Below are 18,559 nucleotides of genomic sequence, written 5' to 3'. Positions count from 1 at the left end.
AGGGTATCAATATTTTGGTAAGTACAGAGAGGGACGAAGGTAAATATAAGCTACTTTTTAAAAAAATTATTAGAGTTTAAACATTGTTTTAGAATTTAATACTTTACGCATGTATTACATTTTCTTATTTTTACATCTTTTATAATGTCAAAGCCTCAGCCATTCAGAACTATGTCAAATATTTTGATATCATTGACAGTGAATTAATCTGGAATCATGGATTAGAGTGTTGTCAAAGACTTTCTCCAACACATTTTGTACGTGGTTCTGGCTCTTCACATCCATGTATCAGATTTATGTCACAGAATGCCTGAAGCACCAAGGATCAAGCTGTCTTCACCCAGAAACTGCAGGGTTTCCCCAAAGGATGGAACAATAGCAAACCTGAACGGCTCATTGCAGTGAAAATTTTAACCCATTAACTCTTCAACCTGTGGAAAAGAATCACTGGTAGCCTATTACACCATCTATAAACTTCAATTTATTTTATTGAAAGTGACAGAAAATTACAGATTTATTTACAGAATTATTAACTTTCACCCCGTACATAGTGATTTGCTTTGCAATTTTTTTTTAATTGGTAATAATAATGGTGATGAACCAGCATTCACAACACAGAACACAAGTGTGGTCTTTATTTAATGTTTCTAATGTCTGGTCCTTCAGAATGCTTTCGGATTGAGCTATAGTAGAAAGGCAAAATATCTTTCCCTGACTGAGTCTATAGTTGTCAATCACAGAGGAAAATCTTGTGCATTTGTTATTTCTAAATGAAAAACATTTGCATCTGGGTTGAGTCCCACAATAAAAACCGCAGATAAAGCAAATTCCATATTTAACTAAGACTATTACTATTAACTGTTACAGGATAAAACAGGTAGTCTATGTTAAGTTCTTCCTACTTATTTTGTAATTAAACTATCTTCACATATAAAAAAAGTATGTCTCCAAACAATTTCCTGATTTTCCACAATAGTGAGATCCAAACATCCATTGGGATTGTAATTTGGAGAATTTTTAATTAAATCTGAATTGTGATAGAACTCCAAATTGTAAGTCAGTCACCCATAATAATATTATGAAATGTTTTAGCGTTGTTTTATTTTTGGCTGGAGAACATGGATGGGTGATATTTTGGGTTGGGGAACCTTGTTCAGATTGATCAGTCGGAAGAAGGGTCCCGACCCAAAACGTTACCTATCCATGTTCTCCAGGGATGCTGCCTGACCTAGTTTAGATCTCCCATCTCCTGCATCCAAAATCCATCATTGAAATTCACTTGGTTCTAGCTATTCATTTTAATTCAAGGCATGCTAACCAAAAGACAAGTGGTTGCTATTTGAAAAGAATGGCTGTGCTCCTTACAGAGACCCACCCAGAAACCAGTAATTTGGTACGAAGGGGCGGAAAACTCTTGAGTGGTTGATTAAAGCATCGCCTCATGGGGTCATTTCATGCTACTTGCATGATAAGGAACATTACCATGATTTGCCAAAAACCATTACACTATTTGAGCTGGACACTTTTTGACAATTGGCCTGCAGTTTCTTTTGGAGCAGGAAGAGAAATGCCAACGCTAGAAGATGCTATTATACGCTGATCATGGAGAAATATATCAATTTTCATCTTCTCAATCAGAAGTTAATAAACAAAGGAAAACATTGTACATAACCCATCCGAAGATGAAGAGATGCAGTTCTTTTGTCCCAGGTGTTATTTTGATGGTAAATTAAGAATTGGTTTTCAATGTGAAAAGTGATCAAAAATAATAAAACTATGCATCAAGAATTAATTGTTTTGATAAATTAATATACAAAGTATTAAGTGCTAATTATTAAATGTAATTTAAACTATTAAATGCAATTTTGTTTTCTATATATTTGCAGATTCTTGGATTAAAAATAAATTATGATTCAACTATATGCCTTCCACCTGCATTTCACTTTCTCTTTTGACTTCATATTGAAAATGTTATCTTAGAACAATCTTTTCTAATAAAGTCTATATCGTATAATAGTAGAACCCATAGTTTTATATTTATTGGTAACTCAAGCAAACAATTTAATTGATATATCTCCTACACAGTGCCATGCTGCACTTTCATCGAGTCTGAAGAAGGCTCCTGGCCCGACACATCACTTATCCATGTTCTCCAGGGATGCTGCCTGCCTCGCTCCAGCAATTTATCGTTTTTTAAAATATAAACCAGTATCTGCAGTTCCTTGCATTTTCAATTTCTGCATTTCATTGCATTTGATTTGAATCGTCACCAACTTCAAAGGCATTTTAAGAGGGCAGAATTCACATCTCTACAGATATAAAATGTCAATCTTCAATCTTACCCAATAATCAATTAGCTCAAAATTCTGATCAACATTAGTGCACTTATTACCTGTACAACTCAGCTAACTGAGAGATTCCTAGATAAAATCAGAATTAATTATGCAAACAATGGTGTTCTTTGAAAATGTAATCTCAAAATATTATTTAAATAATGCATGCAATGGAAATGTTATCGATCTGCAAGCTGTAACCAAGCAGGCTAAACAATGTAGTGTATTAATTTTTGCCACCAAATCTCATCCATATCTCATCTACGGATTTGGAATCCTCACAATGGCACAACAAAATAATAGTTAAGCAAGGCTACAATTTAACTAAAACGATGCATAACTAATTTAGCTACTAAACAGAATAATTTATAGAGTGGAAATGATAAACATAGATTTATTTTTTGAAAATATAACGAAACATAATTTGCTTTACCTCCTCTAAAGAACCTTTAATGTGGTTTTTAAAAAAAAGATTATCAACATTTTCAAAACATTTTTCATTGGTGTCACAGTCATGGCCTACCATTTGCTACAAGAAATAAATAAATATACATACTTCCCACTTCACAAAGTATCAGCGTCAACACTGACATAACAAAAAAGGTCTGCTGGAAAGAGAGATTCTGAGCAAATTAAGAAATCAGCATTATTTTCCAAAATGTATAGGAAGTTAAATTGTAAACATTCCAGACCAGCAACACAAGGAGAAACAAAATCACATCACAGTCAAAATCTAAACTGTGGCAATGTATTTAGGTCTCTTTTGACCAATGGTGCAAAGTGAAAACAAATGTTTGTCATTCTAGTACTGGGAAGCAGATAAAGTTTGGAACCCAAAACATGCATCCATTTTTGAAGTACTCTGTGCATCTACAGAGCCAATTCAACAGTAGGCACAAAACTGTCCACTTTCCAAAGTCAGACTACATGCTGTAGGATCTGCCCATGATTTCACTGTAACTCTTTAGTACAATGTTGAATTCTGTCCTCTTACATAAACCTTACAATTATGCAGCTAGATGTCAGAAGTGGAATTTTGTATTTTCACTGTACCATCAAAATTACAATCACAAGTGCCTGATACAAAGCTGTTGGAATACAATGTACATTTCAGAAAGACCAAGGTTTAATGCTCATACTCTGAAGTAATATCGTGGACACAATTCACTATACATTTCAAAAGTTGTGGGAATAAAAGATTTATACTGAGCATAGACCAAAAACCATTCATTGTAAGTAAAAGTGTGCACAAAAATAATCAATTTCTAAGGAGGCAGAGCATCTTCAATCACTCCAGGATAGAAAAAAATAAAATCTCCAAATGTTTTAGCTAACATTCCTAAAAATCTGGGTTTTTGTTTTCGGAAGTACTTGAGCATTTGTAACATATTTGCAAGGTTTCCGCTTTATCACTTCACAGAGGTTTTCCCACAGTACGTCATTAAGTGCCATACAGCATGACATCAATGTCAATGTGGTACATGCACTAAAATCAAACAAACAAATGTTCGTAATCATAATTATGTTTGTGATGTGACTTCGCAACCATTCTGACCAGCCTTGAAGGTAACAACCTTGGGAAGGAGGTGAGAGGAAAGAAGCAATGGAGCCAACATTGTTAACATTAAGTTTGTGGGCATCGGGAAAACATTGAAAGAATCAAATTATATATTTTGATAATCCAAAACAAATATGCAATTTTAAATACAGATTCAAGAAACAAACTCTCATACAAGACCTCAAATAAGTGAAAGTGCACAAGCAATGGAACTTCAGTCTAAAGGAGTCCCTTTAGGTTAATTCCATGACATAAATTGCTTTCCATTTCTGCACTTTAAAAGGTCCATTCTTTTTCCAATAAAGTAAATTTGCACTGCAACGATCTATATAATTGACAGATTATCTACAGCGTCTCACTGTCCAATAAAATACTTAGAAATGCTATTCCTCTCCTGCTGGGAGATTTTCTTCAATCCTTTTAATGAATTTCATTCGAATTTCTGTCACGTTGTCACCCTTGAGTGTATCTTGGACAAATTTCACATCAATCGCCATTTGAACCTGACAATACAAAAGAGAATACTTGGTAGTTTAATTTCTATAAACATTCTTGACACAGTGGGTCAGAATAGTTTTTTTTCCATGGCAAGGTCAGTTAGAGACCATCCTGCAATTTGATGCCTACAATATTAAATACAATGGATTAAGTCCCTGACTACAAAACAAAAATAGTTTAATTTAATGGGATCTTACTGAAAGGATCAACAACATGTAATCAGATAGCTACTTCAAAACACAAAAATAGGTTCCAGGATCCTTCATAGGAGAGTACTAAAGCAGCCAAAATAGAGGGCGGCATGGTGACGCAGCGGTAGAGTTGCTGCCTTATAGCGCCAGAGTCCCGGTTCAATCCTAACTATGGGTGCTTGTCTGTACGGAGTTTGTACATTCTCCCCATGACCTGCGTGGGTTTTTTCTGGAAGCTCCGGTTTCCATCCACACTCCAAAGATGTACAGGTTTGTAGACTGATTGGCTTCGAATAATTGTAAATTGTCCCTCGTGTGTGTAGGATAGTGTTAGCGCGTGGGGATTGCTGGTCAGTGCGGACTCAGTGGGCCGAAAAGCCAATTTCTGCATTGTATCTCTAAATTAAACTAAACAAATCAAACTCAAAACAATATTGGACGATAAGATAAAAACTTAACTAAAAAGGCACATTTTAAAAGATGACCTTAAAATGCAGAGAGAGGACCAAAAAGGAAAGAACCCTGCTATAATAAGCCAGGTTGGAACAGCTTTTAAGGGGTGTAAAATGTAATATTGGAAACGAAACAGCAAGTGAATAAAGACAATAGATGCAGTGTATAGACGACCAAACAGTAGGCAATAAATGACTATATCTCAGTCCTCACCATTTCCAATGCTCCTCTCAACAATCCACACAGTAGATTTGAGTAGATCAAACTGGAGTGGTTGTCAGGCAATTCCACAAAATCCACAAGTGGATTATTTTCCAGAATCAATGAAAACTCATCTCCTGCTGGACTCCAGTTGGTCACACTAGGAGTAACACCCAGGTACATTTTAAATGCAACCTGTTTGTTCAAAAGAAAATAAATTAAAATGAAAATCGACAGTGTCTAACACATTTCTTTAAAAAACAGTTTGTTGATAACAAGAAAGATCAGTCACCAACCTGAGCAAGCACCTGTTCAGTTATCTTCAGAAATTCTGATGCTAGATTACCTCCACTAGCACATGTAACAGCATCTCACCACAAGTCTCAGCATTAAAATGCATGCAGCAGCTTAAAGGTGCTGCACCCACTCGTATTACTAAGGGAATGTGCAGCATATGCAGCTTGTGCATTCTGCAGCAAGCTGTGTTTTAAAAGCCAGGATGTGATTATCATGACAAAATTGCCTTTCCAGCCCAGAAAATCTACTCTCAGAAGTGACAAGCACTGATCCTTCTGAAATTTGTTACGGCCGAGGACTTTAAAAAAAAATATCATTTTAAATGTCTCTTATCTCTCAAATTCCAGCTTTACTTTACTCTCTGTACATAAAACTGATCATTTGTTTCTTTAGATGCACTGAGATATAGAGTGGCTTCTGCAAGCTGACTCCCTGTTCCTTACCCTACTCATGGAGATCAAAGATTTTCTGTGGTGATAGCTCCTCAATTTTTCGCAAGTTTTCAATCTGAATACTGAAGTGGCTTGTGGACAGCTGACAGTGCAATCACCATTCCCTGCTGCTAACCAAAAATCCAGGCCAATCTTTTACAAGGGCAGTTAGCAGAACATCAAGGAGGTAAGTCATCTTCATCATAACCTCAATGTCTTGACAATTGTTGCTAAGAAAGTAAATCTGAAAAGTGAACATATATTGGCCACATAGGAAAGGGTGTAACTCCCCCTCCCATTCCCAGTCTGACCTTTCTGTCATGGGCCTCCTCCAGTGCCATAATGAGGCCCACCAGAAATTGGAGGAACAGCACCTCATATTTCGCCTGGGCAGCTTGCAGCCCAGTGGTATGAACATCGACTTCTCCAACTTTAGATAGTTCCTCTGTCCCTCTCTTCCCCTCCTCCTTCCCAGATCTCCCTCTATCTTCCTGTCTCCACCTATATCCTTCCTTTGTCCCGCCCCCCTGACATCAGTCTGAAGAAGGGTCTCGACCCGAAACGTCACCCATTCCTTCTCTCCCGAGATGCTGCCTGACCTGCTGAGTTACTCCAGCATTTTGTGAATAAATACCTTCGATTTGTACCAGCATCTGCAGTTATTTTCTTATAAAGGGTGTAATGGAATCCCTTCCATCACTTAGCCTCGAAAACAAATTGTTTTGGACAGATAACTAGTGAATAAACCAAAAGGTTTGAAGTGCAATTCCAACAATTTATATAGAACTTGCATGACAAAATAGAGATCCAACCTGAAAATTAGGTTAATGATTGAAGTATGGTAAAGGAAATTATGCCAACCCTAGAGAGTTCAACATTATGGTTGATTTAGAGTGAAGAAAATTTAATTCACAGCATGTTAAAAGAATACCATTACCTATTAGACAAAAAATCTTCAAAAAAGCTGCAATACTAAAACAAATATGTAAAATTATAGGCAAATCTCAAGGTACATTTAACCACACCCCAAACAGCTTGCAACCATTTTACATATTATGCAGTAATCATTAGAAAGTTGCCATATACATCAATAAATCAAAAATGTTATTGTATAATTTTCACAGTGATCCACACCAAATTGCAAGTTACCTTTGCAATGACATCTGCAGTTTCACGGAAATCATGACATCTTCCAACATTAGAACGTGCTAAAAAATCTTCTATTAGTCTGACGCCAATGTTGTATCCCCTATGTTGAAACACAAGATAAAACAAACAATATTTAGCAGCGGCCGGCACAGTAGTGCAGCAGTAGAATTGCTACCCTACAGCGCCAGAGATCCGGGTTCGATCCTGACTAAGTGTGCTGTCTGTACGGAGTTTGTATGTTTTCCCCCGTGACTGCGTGGGTTTTCTCCGGGTGCTCCAGTTTCCTCCCACATTCCATAGACATGCAGGTTAATTGCCGTCTGTAAATTGTCCCTAGTGCCCTAATATAGAACTCGTATACGGGTAATCTTTTATCGGTGTAGACTCAGTGGGCCGAAGGGCCTGTTTCCACGCTGCATCTCTAAACTAAATTAATCCTCATTTGAAAATCATTATACATGCACTCCAGACATCTTGTCTTCCGAATATTGGAAGTTCTGAAATAAGATAACATTTATTGTGCACTTTGGATCAAACAGCAAAGTATTCAGAATGGTTTATAGGATTGCTTTAAAATAAACTGAATACAGTTTCTATTTATTTTCCATTCCATGCAACCTCAATCTGTTTAATTTAATCACAATTTCCCAAGTTGCCCAAATGATTTTTTTAATTACTCATTTCAGGCTTATGGTTTTATGCTTCACACTTTGAAATTTCGCCTTGGTTTCTCAATGAAAAATTATGTGATGGGATACAAATTTTGATTTTTTTTGTCAGTATAATGCATTATTGTCAGGCATTATAACTACCTCACCAATTTCAATTGCAATCACCCAACGTTGGCAGTCTTAATTCATCACATTAACATTTTAATTAGAAAAAAAGTAGTTATAGAAGAAAAAAGTAATGTTATAAAGCCACAAGTGTGAAATTGTAGCATGCGGGTTATTTTTTCATTTCCTGCAAAAATCAGCATCCATGCTTTTAAAACCACATATTAGAAATAATGGATGGGAGATGATGTAGTTAGGCAGTAATTCAAAGATAGTGCTTTTTGTGATACGCTAGCAATTTGTCCCAACCACTGAAGCCATCTCTGAACTACTAAAAGGTTTTCTATTCACCAACAATATGGTATATAATACAACCTCCACCAAATTCCACATTCTTAGCAAAATTCTATTTAGCATTTTAGAATTTCCATAGGACTAACGTTAACAGAAATCAAAATTTTGAAAACATTCAGCAAAACCAATTACTTGGCCCATTGTATCACTTCCATTCGGTGAAATGTTACCCAGTTTCATACCAGCTCCCAGCTCTATAGATCTTCCAAGTCTCGGCACTCTTTAAATGTGATGACGCTTTCTGCCTGTGCAATAGTTTCCACCTGTGAGCCCCAGACCCATGGTAACCTCACAGTGCAAAATATCCCTCTAATCCTTCTGCTGACTACTTTAACTCCAAATCATTTTACATCAGGAAGAGAAAAGACTACGGCATTGACACCTATTACAAAATATAGAAAGTCAAAATGATGTGAAGTACTCACATTTTATCCAATTGCTTATTGACATCTTCATCGTTTTCATAATCTTTACACAACTGTGTGACTAGAGCTCCATAAGTCAGAGTGAACAGCTCTGAGTTCTGTTAAGTGATAGAAATTCAGAAAAAAACATTCAGAACCTCCAAGAATTCCACATATCTTGCAAAATACTCCAAATTGGTTTGTTGTCAACATAACACCAACTGCACTAAAAATAATTATTTTTCTCCTCACTGACCACTGATCATTCCGATCCAACTGCACAACAAACATTAACTGCAAGAATCACATCATATCACCCCCAGTCAACCAAATCAATGCTCAGGGTGGTAGAGACCAATAGCAATTTTTTTAATATCTCAAAGGAATGTCATCTTAATTTGTAATTTGAAATTACTCTATGGATCAAAAATATTGCTGACTCCTTTAATTAAACCATTGCCTTGTATCTGTAGTTAATGTACAGCAATAGGTTATGTAAAGTCAAACAAAATCATTTTATTAAGTCAGCATGCTTCATCAATAAAACAGTATAATCACTGGGACAGTGTTTCTGAACAATTGTCTCCAGACCCTGTGAGATAGTTGATGCACTGCTTTGATTTCTCTAAAATTCAAGTGTGTGTGTGTGTGCGCGTGTGTGCGTGGTGTAGAGAAGAGAGAGGTTTCACTGGATTGGAAAACTGCAAATGCAACTTCCTATTCAAAAGGAAAGTCAGAAAGTTAGTAAGTTAGCTCGGTCGAGGGCACCAAAAGCATTATTACTAGATTTCCTGATGAGACAAAACTACAAAGTTATTAAGTTATTAACTAGAAATTAAGTTATTAAGAGGACGCAAAGAGGCCACAAAGGGATGTGGAGGAAGGAACTGGCCACAAAGGGATTATAAATATATTAACCGAGTGGGAAAAAGTGCTAAGTGAAGTCTAGTGCAGGAAAATATGAATTTGTCCATTTTGGCAAGAAAAATAAGCTGGCAAATTACATGGCAAGAGCTCAGACAGGGGTTTAAGTGCACACATCTTCGTATTTTCAACGCAATTGACAATAACTGAATATCAATGATTAAATACAAATACAAAAGGAAACAATTATACAATCTTAAGAGGATTGTACAAGGTAGATGCAGGATAAATGTTCCCGATGTTGGGGGGGGGGGGGGGGGGGGGTCCAGAACCAGGGGTCACAGTTTAAGAATACGGGTTAGGCCATTTAGGACTGAGGTGAGGAAAAACTTTTTCACCCAGAGTTGTGAATCTGTGGAATTCTCTGCCACAGGAGGCCAATTCACTGGATGTTTTCAAGAGAGAGTTAGATTTAGCTCTGATGACTAAGGGAATCAAGGGTTATGGTGAAAAAGCCAGAATGAGTACTGATTTTGGATGATCAGCCATGATCATACAGTGCTAGCTCGAGGGGCTGAATCAACTACTCCTGCACCTATTTTCTATGTTTCTATGTTTCTAATTACTTAGAAATTTGATGGACCAGAAATTGAATAATGTGTACAGCATTGGTCTCTTTTTTGAAAAGAAATGTTTAAAGTGTGCTGGAACAGTGGAGAGAGGGTTTACTGTATCTAGAATGGGACAGATGTCCTATCAGAAAAAGTTGTTGAGAGTTTATTCGAATGAAACATTCAACCTGAGAGGACACGGTCGAATGGATAGATGATATTCTGAAAGAGATTGTGCATTTTAGTTGGATGATGCATAACAACTCTGTGGGTTGTTGAAATGAACACCCAACATTAACCCTCTTCCTCTAAAGCTTAGTGTCAACAGAGTCCTTGTATATATTTATTCGAAGCAGAAATATTTCAATACCATGCCAGTGGAGAGAAATGCAAAATTGAGGTTAATCAGATCAACCGTAATCTTATTAAATGGCAGTCAAGGCTTGAAGAGTCTGTACTCCTGATTGCTCACTAACAACGTTTCACAACCAAGCCCAGTTCACAGCCTAGATGTACGGGAATACAGCTTCAAAACTGAATAAACCCCTACTTGTGCGTTCATCTGAACAAACAAGCATTTAATTGCAGAAACCACACTCATCAAGTTCATTTTTTATAGGCACCAATATACATCTGCAGATTTTCATCTTTTGATTAATTCCAATTGCTTTACTTGAACTTTTTACTGATTGCAAAAACTCAAATTACTTGCAGTCCTGGCAATGATCAGCAACAATAATTTGACTCGAAACAGTATATTCAGGTGGCCTAACTGATGGGCACCCTTTTCTCCCTCTCAGTCCCAAGCCAGGTTTCAGATTTCAGCCCATCAAGATTATGCTGGATCAACTATTCTCATGCAGTCTGCCAAGTCAATATATGCCTCAATTCAACTCAAATACCAGAATGTAAAATCCTACACAAATTTGTTCATTATGCATATGGTTAGCCAAAGTAACTTAAGTTGTAACTTAAGGGCGGCATGGTGGCGTAGCGGTAGAGTTGCTGCCCGACAACACTTGCAGCGCCGGAGACCCGGGTTCGATCTCGACTACTGGTGCTGTCTGTACGGAGTTTGTGCGTTCTCCCCGTGACCTGTGTGGGTTTTCTCCGAGATCTTCGGTTTCCTCCCACACTCCAAAGACGTACAGGTCTGAAGAAGGGTCTCGACCCGAAACGTCACCTATTCCTTCTCTCCAGAGATGCTGCCTGTCTTGCTTTTTGTGTCTATTTTCAGGTATGTAGGTTAATTGGCTTGGTGTATGTGTAAATTGTCCCGTGTGTGAGGGATAGTGTTAATGTGCGGGGATCGTTGTTCGGCACGGACTCGGTGGTCCGAAGGGCTTGTTTCCATGCTGTCTCTCCAAACTAAACTAAAGTTGAATTTCACTGCCTCTTTCCACTTCCACCTTCCTTCCCACTGGGGTCTGCAGTGTTTGTTTGTTCACTAATTTATAATTACAATCAACATGAGGTATTCCCTTTATAGATTGTATAATTCATAACGCTACCAACTGGACAGACAGGGGAACAGAAAGTGACTATGGGCCAACATGCACCCAGAGATCAATCTGAGTTGGAGGATAGATAGCAAAAGGTTACCAGGGACTCTGAAAATAATCAAAGTTGGAAGAAGTGGAAAAGGGTTTCAGAAGCAAGCAGTCCAAAAGGGAGTATACAATCTCGCTGATAAATTAGCTCCAATCTAGAACTCAGCTCAGTGTCAAAGGAGGAACAAACTGAGGAAAAGTGTGTCAATCATTTTGAATACCCGATTCAAATCAAAATATAGCCAAAACTGCAAATATTTTGACATGTTTCTGCAAGAGTAAGAACTGTCAAGTAACTTGATCCACCTGTGCTACCACCTTAGCATTGCATTTCAATTAAGACCAGACGACATAGGAGCTGAATTGGGCCATTCAACCCATCAAATCTACTCTGCCATTCAATCAGGGCTGATCTATTTTTCCCCTCTCGACCCCATTTTCCTGCCAGTGCAAGAAACAAACAACTAAAGGAAATATAATTGGCTTTTAAGGCCTAATGCACTAGATATTTTTCCTTTTAATACATTATCATGTATCAACAAGATTTTCAATTATCTTAGTTAGTTCCTGGTTGCTGAAAGTATGGTACAAATTATCCACATTTCACAGATAAGCAAGAGTGGTCACGAGGCAGAACTTAATGCACTGAAATCTGTAAGACTAAGAAACTGGAAACATGATCCAACATTTAAAGTGAACAAATTACTCAGTACAATCTACTTTGAATGTTGATGTTCAAACGACTATGCATCAAAATAAGGATCCATTAAAATTTCTAATTGCTCTTGTTCCCTTGAGATAAATAAAAGTACATTAACGCAATATGAGAACGATTATGGGTACAGTTTAGAAGATCACTGTTCTCAACATGTGACCAGGAGCAAACATTATAATACAGGTTTAAAAAGTGCAAAATAAATGTCAAAGGGTCACTGGAACATTTATATGGGCTGCAGATGGACAAATTTGATAAACTAGTTAATTACAATCTCTCTCGTCTGCACCATTAGTGAAACATGTTCCTACATTTGGAAATAATTTTGTCATTTCATTTTAACCCACTTACATATCCATTAAAGAATAACTGACAAAATTAAAGACAAAAGCATTAATACAGAGCAATAAGTGTGTGACGATGTTAATGTGGTCAACATTTTAATAAAATGTTTGCCTATCAAATATTTCAATGTTTGCCAAACCACTGGGGAAATCTCACATTAACAGATTTAAATGTTTCAATGGTAATGCATTACTCAATTAATTCATTCCGAGCAACAGCTAGAAGTTGCTTTGCAGTGCTATTTTATTTTTTCCTAATTGTATACCCAGTCCTTCTGCTCATGCTGGTCACCCAAATATCCACTATTTATGAAGGTATCAATTATATCAATATAGTTTTTAAATGGCAGGATATCATATTACATCCCAAAATTAATCTTCACAAAGCTTTTATCCATTTCTTGCAAGGTCAGAACAACAATGAATGAGAAATAAGCCCAATTTTTTTCCTTTTAACCCAAAGATACTCGAGACAATAATAACATCCAACTTCAAATAAACCAGAATCCTTATTCTTCAAGCTCTGTCGTTTAGCTTATAAACTCATTGAAGCTTTTGTTTGGTAGCAAACACTTGGGATAGAGTACACTTGGATCCCCCAATGCTATTCCTTCTCGCGTCCTGTCCCCAAGCTATCCTCACTGTCCCCTGCCAATCCTCACCTCATCCCCACAAAAAGCAAAACAAGTAAATATCAACCGTATCAATCTCCCGCCCCCTCCACCCATCCAGTAACATGGTAGAAAGTTCACCCCAACTACTAATAACTAACTTGTGTGGAAGGCAAAAATAAACCAAGCCAATTTTAGAAGCAATCTGGGTAACAACTCTACAACAATATCAATAGCCTCCAATAAGCTTCCAAAATAAAATCAAAGTGAGTCATGCTATATCATTCGACACAACTACTGTACTGCACATTCATTTGTCAACCTTTATTCAGTTACACTGACTAGCAGATTATAGAACTTCAGACGAGAAATTCATCATTTCCAACCATCATTCATTATTGAAACCTCCAGATTTCACAAGTGGAGGTTGTGCTCCATCATCTTTTCAAAGCAGCTGTTCTTCAGAGATGTGAACATAGATGGGAAACTTAACATAGTTTGTGTGTTTATCCCTTTTGGAGTATGTTACCGGAATTGACCATGGCCAACTCCCGTAACGTACTCCAAAGGGAATAAACACCAATTCATTGCAGAAGACAACTAATTCAGAGTGTGCACACTAATGATTTTATTTTCCCACCACCACTGTTATCACCAGGGAGGACTTTCCATAATGGCACAACTGCATCCCAGTATTTGTAGATTTAATGCAACAAATTTAATTAAAATTAACCAAAAAGGCATTGCCCTATTCACACAGCAACAAAATGTCCAATTTCCTACAATAGTCTCAACTAATTTACCATATAACAGAAACAATGTTTTGTCTTGAGATTACAAATTTCACTTTATACTTCTTCACAAGCCAAGGCAAAACCTTTCATTGCATAAAAAATAACAATGAAGCAAATAAGATAAAGCAAAATGAAAACATGCATTGTGGCATTTAAGTAAATTAGTATTCCTAGCACCTACCATGAGATGTAGAGATGCAGAAGGTGAAATGAATGGCAAATACCAGTACTACAGAATGAATGCGTTAGGCAGAAAAGACAGGAAAAAGACAGAATTGAGATTTAGTGACAATACATACGAACTTAATTTTGTATACAATGGTGCACACATATAAAGGATGCAATGCCAAGATAAAATATAACTAGACATGCCAAGACTTTTCAGTAATATACCACCACTGGAATTAATTATTGATAATTTACGTAATGAATAAACGAAGAATACTTGGAGAAGTTTATCACCAATTCCTGTACTGAAACCTCAGCTAAACATTCTTGTTTTAATTACTTACCTTAAACGGATAAAAGGCTAGAAGAAAATAAATGGGGCATTAAATGTGGAAACATTTTGCTATTCAATTTAAGCCATGCTGATACAGATTTTCTCTAAATTGAGAAAACTGCTAGCAATTTGTTCAAGAACCTTTCCTCTGCAGGATGAAGAATATTGTACAAAGACAATAAATTGCAGTAACTTGTTGTTTTCTACAGATTTGGCTCCACTGAAAAATAATCAAATGTGAAATCAATACCAAAAAGCAAGCTGTCAAACAATTCCAAAAAAACAGCTATTAGCTTTGGCATTAAAATCTAACTAGAACAATTGTTGAAATCATCAAATAAAACATACCTAAAGGTATACTACAATCAAAATATTTAATTCATTATTGGAGAAGATTCAAACCCGGACAATTTTCTCTTCGTAAAGAAAAATAGAAGGGAACTGTGTGTGATACTGGCACCATCTGATTAAAACTACTATTGTTTCTGACCTATACTAACAAAAAGGTTGTGACATAAAAATCACGGATAAGTAAAGAAAATACAAAAAATTACAGAAAACTGGATTTTTTTTCTCTGGCTGTATCTTCACTGTTGGAAAAGGTGTAACAATTCCATATAGTCTTGTTTTAATCACAAATTCAGGTATAAATTAGAATTCAGTAGTAGCACCTATTATTTCACTTCTGCAAACGACACCAAGCGTTGCCAGTCACAAAGATTAATAAACTGTTAATTGGCAATCAGCACTCTTGCAATTCTTACTTTTCTTGGAGAGAGGTTTGAAGAAGATTTATCATTAAAAGATAATCTCTGCAAAATCTACTAGCCTTTATACGATGGTCACTGGGTCGTAGGTTCCACAGGGTTAATAATAGCCATATTATATTCAAAAACCCAAATTTTCAATGAATAATTTTTAAAACTGGATTTTGTAGCTAGATTATGTTGTGAATAGAATTCAAGAACATTGTTTAAAGTTTATATCAAGGTAAACGCCCCCAAAAATTACAGAATACTACTTAATGAAGTATTAGTCTAGTAATGTAGGAAAATAACTGCAGATGCTGGTACAAATCGAAGGTATCACAAAATGCTGGAGTAACTCAGCAGGTAAGGCAGCATCTCAGGAGAGAAGGAATGGGTGACGTTTCGGGTCGAGACCCTTCTTCAGACTGATGTCAGGGGGGCGGGACAAAGAAAGGATATAGGTGGAGACAAGAAGACAGAGGGGGAACTGGGAAGGGGAAGAGAGGGACAGAGGAACTATCTCAAGTTGGAGAAGTCAATGTTCATACCGCTGGGCTGCAAGCTGCCCAATCGAAATACGAGGTGCTGTTCCTCCAATTGTTAGTCGAGTCTAGTAACTAACAGACGTAATAGATAGGATCTAATAATCCAGAAAATAATAAAACTACAAGGAATCCAATTTCCACATAGCAAAAAGTCTGGATAAAATGTGTGTGTAAGCTAAACTTTAGATCTGGTTTATTTTCATACAACACACACACAATACAATTCAATGGCAGATATGGCAGCATTTCAAAGTTTTCCATTGCCTTATAAATACACAAAATGAAAACTGTAATTGCTCCAAAAAGCATTTGAACATTTCTTTTGTGCATCATATTCCATATAGGCCAGAAATACTCCCAGCACACTTATTTAAAATATATTATTTGGGAATGTTAGGTAGATCATATATTCTAAAAAATAAGACATTTTTTATTACATTATTTTGCTAAAAATCAAAAATGGTATCTTTGACTTTTTAAATGCTTTGTATTTTTTTGTATTTACCACAAATCTTAAGTACTGCAAAGGTATTATTAGTCACAAACAATTCTGAATATGAAGCACTCTAGAATTGACAGTGGCACAAAAGTATTATTTATGAAGAAATACTTGATGAAAAATAAGCACATGTTTAAGGGAAAATAGAGCTAACAACTAATTATTCATACAGCATGAAATTAGTCTAAGGAAATAGCTCAGTGAATATCAGACATACTAAAATATACCCAAATCATACTTTTCAGACCAAAATTACATTGGCTTGATCTTTCACTATACAACTCGCCATTAGCCGAATTGGAAGAGCAGATTACTAAAATGTTAGGTTATGTTTCGGGTCGAGACCCTTCTTCAGACCGAGACTCTCAGTCCGAAGAAGTGCCTCGACCCGAAACGCCACCTATTTCCTTTTCTCCAGACATGCTGCCTGACCCGATGAGTTATTCCAACATTTCGTGTCTATCTTCGATGGAGACCAGCATCTGCAGTTCCTCCCTGCACTTACTAAAATAAAATCTTGTGACCACCAACTTTTCATAATATCAGGTTTCCACTTCCTAATGGAACTATGGACCACTGAGTTAGCACAAATGAGGATTATTATAACACCAGCCAGTAGATTGTTAAACCTAAACTTGTACACAGTCTGAAGGGTCTCGACCCGAAACGTCACCTATTCCTTTTCTCCAGAGATGTTATTTGACCCGGTGAGTTACTCCAGCTTTTTGTGTCTATCTTCGGTTTAATCCAGCATCTGCAGTTCCTTGCTACACATGCAATTCATACCCTTTCGAAATCATACAAAAGCTCAAACCGAGCGTGACAAACATTACGCACCAGACCAAGTGCGTGTCCGTCGATTGGATCAACCCTAGAGACTGGTCTGTACTGTGCACCGGGCAACAAAAAAAAAAACACTTTATTGAAATGGGTTGTCTTGTTACACTTGTCTTTATGCAAGAAGACCGGCGCTGTAGCAGAAAGTGAAGGTCCCGCCAGCCGTCGGAAACCCACAGAGTTGCGGTTCAGGACCGTGTAGGAAGCAGCTGCAGATGTTGGTTTAAATCGAAGATAGACACAAAATGCTGGAGTAACTCAGCGGGACAGGCAGCATCTCTGGAGAGAAGGGATGGGTTCAGGAGACTAACTGGTGAAGTGGGCCCCGGGCCCGCTGCTGGGAGATTAAGCAAAACAATGTTCTTATCCCTTCCGGCCTCAATAACTGTTTAGCTTCCAAACGGTAGATTACCATTTTCTTGTTCTCGGTACCTCGGTTCGTCTGTCGTGACATTTTTTTCCTCCAAATTCGCGATTTTCAACCGCCTCTTCGATTCTCGCACAGAAACCTGTCCGCCGGAATCGGAACTCCAAATACGCATGCGCGCAACCTTCGCCCGTGCACTGGGGATTGTAGTCCCGTCTCCCGGAACTGGCCATCCGCTCACCGGGACTGCTGGGGATAGAAGACTACAAAGACCAGAATCCATCGCGACCGCGTAATGGCGCACGGTGGGGACCACAACACCCAGAATCCCGCACCGCACTTGACCATTGTAATCATGGGTCATGACTGGAGGGCACACAGATGGCTGAAAAAGATAGAGAGGCTGTGAAACAAAATTGATTCACTATCAAGGGCTAGAAATGTTGAAAAGATATTTGTAGGGAACAAGATAGACACAAATGTGTAGGAAGGAACTACAGATGCTAGTTTAAATCGAAGATAGACATTCCTGTACTCTGACGCATCACTACACTTTATTCATCCCACAATAGCAGGGTCTCTGTGGTCAATTTAAAGATGGCATTGAAACTGTGTCCGGCTACACAGTCATGGGTATAAAGCGAGTCGAGCAGGAGACTGAGTACACAACCCTGAAGAGTCCCTGTGGTGATGGTCAGCGAGGAGGAGATGTTGTTGCTTATCTGTACTGGCTGATGTCTGCCGATGAGGAAGTCCATGATCCCCTTGCATAGGGAGGAGCAGAGACCCAGTTGTACAAGTTTGGCAATAAGTTTGGGAGAGATGATGGTGTTGAACGCCGAGCTGTAGCTGATGAACAGCAGCATGACGCAAGTGTTCCTGTTGCCCAAGTGGTCCGCAGCAGTGGAGAACCAGCGAGATCACTT

The 18,559-nt window shown here is 37.6% G+C and overlaps 1 protein-coding gene across 2 annotated transcripts; it reads right to left on the bottom strand.

The window, feature by feature from the left end:
- Positions 1-470: 470 nt before the first annotated feature.
- On the bottom strand, positions 471-17,819 carry trappc3 (trafficking protein particle complex subunit 3). Of its 2 annotated transcripts, none has more exons than XM_078422960.1 (5): positions 17,679-17,819; positions 8,667-8,764; positions 7,112-7,211; positions 5,247-5,429; positions 471-4,394 (listed from the first exon to the last, which is right to left on the bottom strand). In XM_078422960.1, the coding sequence occupies exons 1-5, from the start codon at positions 17,718-17,720 to the stop codon at positions 4,275-4,277; spliced, it is 543 nt and encodes a 180-aa protein (XP_078279086.1). In that variant the 5' UTR covers positions 17,721-17,819; the 3' UTR covers positions 471-4,274. The 2 variants fall into 2 exon arrangements, with proteins under 2 accessions (XP_078279086.1, XP_078279087.1); XM_078422961.1 differs by having other exon boundaries at positions 17,699-17,789.
- Positions 17,820-18,559: the final 740 nt, after the last annotated feature.

Source organism: Rhinoraja longicauda, chromosome 27 (genome assembly GCF_053455715.1).
Source record: "Rhinoraja longicauda isolate Sanriku21f chromosome 27, sRhiLon1.1, whole genome shotgun sequence".
NCBI classification, from domain to species: domain Eukaryota; kingdom Metazoa; phylum Chordata; class Chondrichthyes; order Rajiformes; family Arhynchobatidae; genus Rhinoraja; species Rhinoraja longicauda.
This window is presented reverse-complemented; position numbering and strand designations above follow the sequence as displayed.